This window comes from Podarcis gaigeae (genome assembly GCF_964106915.1).
Source record: "Podarcis gaigeae genome assembly, chromosome: 10".
Lineage (NCBI taxonomy): Eukaryota > Metazoa > Chordata > Lepidosauria > Squamata > Lacertidae > Podarcis > Podarcis gaigeae.
In genome coordinates, this window is record NC_139686.1 from 25,420,650 (window position 1) to 25,426,649 (window position 6,000).

At 44.8% G+C, this 6,000-nt stretch overlaps 1 protein-coding gene across 4 annotated transcripts in view; it reads left to right on the forward strand.

The window, feature by feature from the left end:
• Window positions 1-2,691, forward strand: part of RFX4 (regulatory factor X4) — a 63,842-nt gene extending 61,151 nt beyond the window's left edge. For all 4 annotated transcript variants that reach the window (XM_083700265.1, XM_083700263.1, XM_083700264.1 and 1 more), the window contains one exon: window positions 1,338-2,691. In XM_083700265.1, coding sequence (XP_083556391.1) covers window positions 1,338-1,610 — 273 coding nt within the window. In that variant the 3' untranslated portion in view covers window positions 1,611-2,691. The remainder of the gene's footprint in view (window positions 1-1,337) is intronic.
• The last annotated feature ends 3,309 nt before the right edge of the window (window positions 2,692-6,000 follow it).

Consider the following 6,000-nt stretch of genomic DNA (forward strand, 5'->3'; position numbering starts at 1 on the left):
TATTGTAAAAATAGTCGATATTTGGGAGTCCGTATTATTTTTGAGCAATTATTCTTTTTTATATTCATGACACATTCATAAACACAGCTGCATCTGGGGGTATTTGGCCACACAGAGAAGCAACACACTGTATTCCTGTCGTCGCGCGCCCCCCCCCCCCCTGTTTTTGCAGTCATTTATTAGCCCTTCCTTTCTGGTCAGGCATGCTCACATTGGAATGTTAATGAAAAGTGGAAAGGCAGATCAGCACGCCACACCAACAACGCATTAGGAAGTCTGTTCTTCTCTGTGCCAAATGGCACTGCCAACGAGACGAATGAAATGTGGCCCATGGCTAGCCTAGGGCTTCATAGACTTAGGCTGCAGTCCTAACCATATCTGCTCAGGAGTAAGTCCTATGGAACTCAGTGAGACTACTCCCGGGTAAGTGAGTTTAGGATTGCACTGAACTTGATGGGTCTTATGGGTAAATGGGGTTAGAACTGCATCTTAGACTGGAGCCACGTCTGAAACTGTGGTGCCAGGTGTCCTGCCTGCCAGAGGGCTGAGCACACTCCCATCTGATGAGCTCAGGAGTAGATTTGTGGTTCTTGCCTATGAGCATCTCTATAGATGTCTTGCCTTCAATGCTTTGCAACCAGACCCAGACTCTTCCCTATTCAGTGGTTCCCCCTCGTGCAATTCCAGTTGTGTGATCACAGAGAGTGTGGGCATGCGCCTTGCCTTTATTCGTGTAGCCTTTCACATGTTCAAACTGAATTCCTTCAGAGGGGAGGCTGACCTGCTCATTCTGATTTCCTGTGCAATTTGAAACCCTGTACCATCGGGGGTTCTAAATCGCATGGGGAGCCAGCACAGGTTAAGTAGAGATTTATTGTATATTAATCTATTATTATTAGTTAAAAATGCATTAGGCTAGCTTTGTTGTACTTGATTTTTGTTAGTGCAGGGGCTGTTGGTTGACAATAATCAGCTACACTACAGCTAAACATCAGGAAGAACTTTCTGACCATAAAAGCTGTTTGACAGTGGAATGGTCTCCCTCGGGAGGTGGTGAACTCTCCTCCCTTGGAGGTTTTGAAGCAGAGGCTGGATGGCCATCTGTCGTGGATGCTTTAGCTGAGATTTCTGCATTTCAGGGAGGTTGGACTAGATGACCCTCGTAGTCCCTTCCAACTCTACAATTCTATTATGCTACTATGAACTACATGAAAATGGACACTGTGCTGACAAAATCTGTGAATCCCTCTTTGAGGCTTGTTATTAAAAGGGTTTGCATTTTCTTTTCCTCCAAAAAGTGTGCGTGCCTAACATTTTTACAATGTCATTTCATCTAGTACCCCTTCAACAGCCCGTCGTCCCGGATGGAGCCGTGCTTGATGGGCAGCACCCCAAGACTGCATCCAGCCCCAGTGACTGCTCGCTGGCCAGAAATGCCCTCCGCAAATGCTTGCTACACAAGCCCACCCATGCACTCCACGAGATACGGAAATTCCAGTGACATCTACACGCCGTTGACCACACGGAGGAATTCCGAATATGAGCACATGCAACACTTTCCTGGCTTTGCCTACATCAATGGGGAAGCCACCACAGGATGGGCAAAATGAAAATGACTTGGTAAATAGTATCAGCCTTACATATTTAATAAAGACAGCCACACAAAAACTTTTCAATGCCTGGCTTGTAGGTTAACAGAACTCCTACATGGGCCTTTTTAATGGCTATGAAGATTGAAAAGATCCTGGACACGAACGTATAAGTAAAGTAGAAAGGTAAAGGACCCCCTGGATTGTTAAGTCCAGTCAAATTCAACTATGAGGTGCGGCGCTCATCTCCGCTTTCAGGCCGAGGAAGCCAGCGTTTGTCCACAGAGAGCTTTCCAGGTCATGTGGCCAGCATGACTAAACCGCTTCTGGTGCACGGAAACGCTGTTCACCTTCCCACCGCAGTGGTACCTATTTATCTACTCATGCTAGTATGCTTTCTGTTATGTACTAAGCTTGGATCCTAGAACAATAGGCAGGTAGGGGTTCCTGGTTCTGGCTCTTGTTCCGGGGCTGCTGGCTGTTCCGGGGCTGTTGGGTCGGGCGCTGCTGGTCCACTCGGTCGTGGCTCTGGTTCCTGTGGCTGCTTGGCCTCGGGGGTCACCTCTGGACTTCCTAGTTCTGCCTCCCTTACCTGCTCCTTCTGCTCTATAGGCCTCACCCCTCTGCTGTCCCCTTGGGATTCCTCTGTCCAGCCCTCTTTGCGGTTTCCCCCCAGGAATCGTCGCCGTAGTTTATCACAGTGGTGGCGCCAAGCTTGCCCCCCACCATCGTCACCAGTGAAATATACTCTGAGTCCTGCAGTGATTTCATGCTCTTTATTGCAGCTTGTAAAACAGTGATTGAATTTCCCTCAAAACCTCAGGCTTTTATGTACATTATTTACACAATGAGACCCAACTGATTGGCTTACAGGAGAAGACCAATCAGGCTCCAGGAGGAAATTAATCAGCCTATTAGGCTGGTAGGATCGTAGAATGCAACAACTGATTGGCCTGCAGGAAAAGACCAATCAGGCTCCAGGAGGGAAGCAGAATCAGCCAATCAGACAGGACTCATTGTGTAAATAATGTACATAAAAGCCTGAGGTTTGGGGGGAAATTCAATCACTGTTTTACAAGCTGCAATAAAGAGCATGAAATCACTGCAGGACTCTGAATATATTTCATTTTCGAACTGCTAAGTTGGCAGGAGCTGGGACAAAGCAATGGGTGCTCACACTGTCGTGCAGATTCGAACTGCCGATCTTCCAATCAGCAAGCCCAAGAGGCTCAGTGGTTTAGATCACAGCATGACCCGCATCCCTCTATGGAATACAAATGGGGTAGTATGGTGGGTTACTCCAACCAAGCAAGATTTTACTGCTGCTATAAAGCATGGTTATTTGGGTGTTTTCTACAGGTGTCATGCAATTGCCCTAAATTAGTTACAGCCTCACTAACCATTGAAAGTTGCTGTATCTGAACTGAGTTCCTGCTCCGTAAACATAGCTGTTGCAATTTGCCAGCTTCACAAGAGCCAAAGCTCCTCAGAGAACGCCAGAGGTGTAACGGACTTGAAAACGATCCAATCTAACTCTCAGAAATAAATCTACAAACTCCTCCGCTCATTAACCCACATCTGCCCCAAATTATGATAAATCTTCCTCCCATTTTCCTGCTTGTGAGCCCCAATTTATAGTCACAGCTGTATGGAGTCTGCATTTCTATAATCACACCACAGGAGTGCAGAAATGGATATTGAGTGGAGAAATAGGTATCCTGGGAAAAATTCATTGATTGTAAAAATAAGTTTCTAGCCCTTGAGAAATGGGCAGGCCTGGGAGTATTGGAGAAATTACAGTGAGATCTCAGAGGTAGGAGAAGTGGATTTCCCAAGGCCAGAAATGAACACTTCAATGCCTTGTACATCACACTAGGAGTGTCAACTGGGTAGTTGCAACCTGGCCTCAGCTATTAATTCACTAAGGTGCATGGTAGGCTTGACTGCAGCAAGCCCATGCCTTAGTACTGAGTCATTGCCAATTTACCCTAAAGAGAGGTAGGTGAGGAATTAAATGCAGCATAGGTGTGTGGGAGAGGGGTGTTTATATTCTGCTCCCACCCATCGTTCCCCACCTACCCTGCAAAACACTTCCCTGTTGTTTTCCTTCCAGGGAGTGCTAAGGCTGGAAATAAGCCCCATTAGGAGAAAAACATCTGTGGAGAAGTACAGGATGTTGCACAGATGAGGGAAAGGTGCAGCATGTCCCTCCTGCCTATGCTGTGCTTTAAGCCCCCTTCCTCGGCTTTGTGGGTGTTTGGCTGTGCCTGGTACTAGGCTACCCACTCTCTCTCCTCCAGCCTATCTCAGACAGCAGTGATATTAGCCTGCCTTTCCAAGCCTTGTAAGGACTACGGATAATATATGGGAATATATATGTACAATATATACTTGCTAAATATTAGTAGCCTCAGAACAAATTATGCAAATTGAGAAACTATATGCGAATACAATTAATTTGCATAAGGGACTCAGATTGAACAGTGTTTTGTTTTCTTTGCACAGGTTTTGGTATTGTTATTGTTGTTATTATTAGTGCAGCATACACACAGCCCTAATTATCGTGCCCCTCCAAGCAGAGTGCAAATACAGAACGCAAGATGTGTCCTACACGGGGTCCTGGTATGTTCAAAGAACGAAGCAAACCAAATAGAGCCAAGCTGTGACATGAAGGGGAATGCAAGCCATGCCCGGCATCGCTAGCCAATGTGACCTGGTTCGTTCAAACACCTCAAAGCAGCTTTCTGAGCAGCAAGGAGATATCCCACTTAAGCACTCTTTGGCAGTGTTTTGATTTAGTCGCGTCCTAAGTGCGCCATGTTTTAGTCCACCATTCTAATCCTATTCATAAATTTTACATGGTCTTTAAGGAAATGTGCTGGGGTAGAAATCTAGTCCATATTTTTAACTAATGGCAGACGGATCCAAATTATTGCCTCCATTCTTTAACTTACCCGTATAGCTCCTTAAAGATTCTTTGTTGGGCTTCTTCTGTTGCCCTCGGTTTCCTCTTTGAGGCTTCTTAAAACGGCATGTGGCAGTGCTCCAGTTTACATGTAACTTTGCATCCATGACACATCTTTCTATTGATCAAATAAATGTTACTGGTAGTTTGCAAAGAGGAAGACATAGAGTACTGGGTGAATTGCTGACTTGTCGGCTGTGTTTCCGTGCTGCATTATCACCATAAAGGTAATGGGCCCATAATGACAAGGAATGCCTTGCTACCTTGCGTGTGTCAATAGCTCATTGGTACCAACATACCTTCCCCCCAGTTGGCAGTTACACAATTCCGGTGGGCAAGTAGCATTGGCCAAGCGGCTCACTCCAAGGTGAGGTCCTTCCACACATTCACATCCTTGGGATTATCCCAGAGATTGAGTTTCTCTAAGCCCCCCCCCCCCCCCAATCTCTATTCCTGCCTTCCGTAGGAGTTGTCTGTGAGGTCTTGGGGAGCGCAAGATGCTGGAACTTTGGAAGGGTCTCATGGACTGAACATCTTGGTCTAAATGCACCCAGCAGGGTAGTAGCTGAGAAGAGGGAAAGCCTATACAAGCTCCTTTGAGGCACACTTCTCTGTGTGGGGGGACAAGTATTTTTGCAGCCAGCCTAATGACACACAGGAAACCTCATGATCAGTATTGTCAAACTGCACAAATGTGTGAGAGTTGCAATGCAACACATACACACCTAAACAAATCCTCTACTTACCTACAGCTTAGAATGAACTTCATTCCCAGATCTCTTGCCAGGACAATTCCATACGCTTGTACAGAACTCAAAGTTGTGCCTTTGAACCTATGCTGTGTTATGTATGTGTGTGCGGGAAATTATTGTATTTTGGGGGGGTTTTCCCGTTGGTATTTTTTGTCAGATTCATAGCTCTTTGTCAATTTTTTTTGTTTGTTTGTAGAAAATTATTAACATAGGGGTTTTTTGCTTCTGTATTATATATATAAAAAAGAAAAAGCAGCAAGCAATTATGGTGGACTTATTACCCTATGGGTAAGATATAATTACATGGAAATATGACATCAGGCATTTTAATAATTGTTTTGTAAATAAAATATTTGATAGCACTCAACAGTGGTGATAACCGTGTTTATGGTTAAAATGGAAATGTGTTATTTGTTACCCAAGGTATATGAAGGATTTTCACACTTAAATAATAAAAACAATCCCCCAAAAATGAAATCAAGGTTCTTAGCTTGATTAATAGGAGAAAGTTTGAGTTGCAAGCCGGTGATGTGTGAGGTGGTTTCCACACTGTAGACCAATTCCCAAATTGTGTTCCAGGGGACAGCAGGTAAACCAATTTGCAAATATTGCCCTAAATTAGGCTTGGATCTTAGATAATTTAAGGACTTGAGATTTACAGAAAAAAATGGTGGTATCCAACTAAGATGTATCA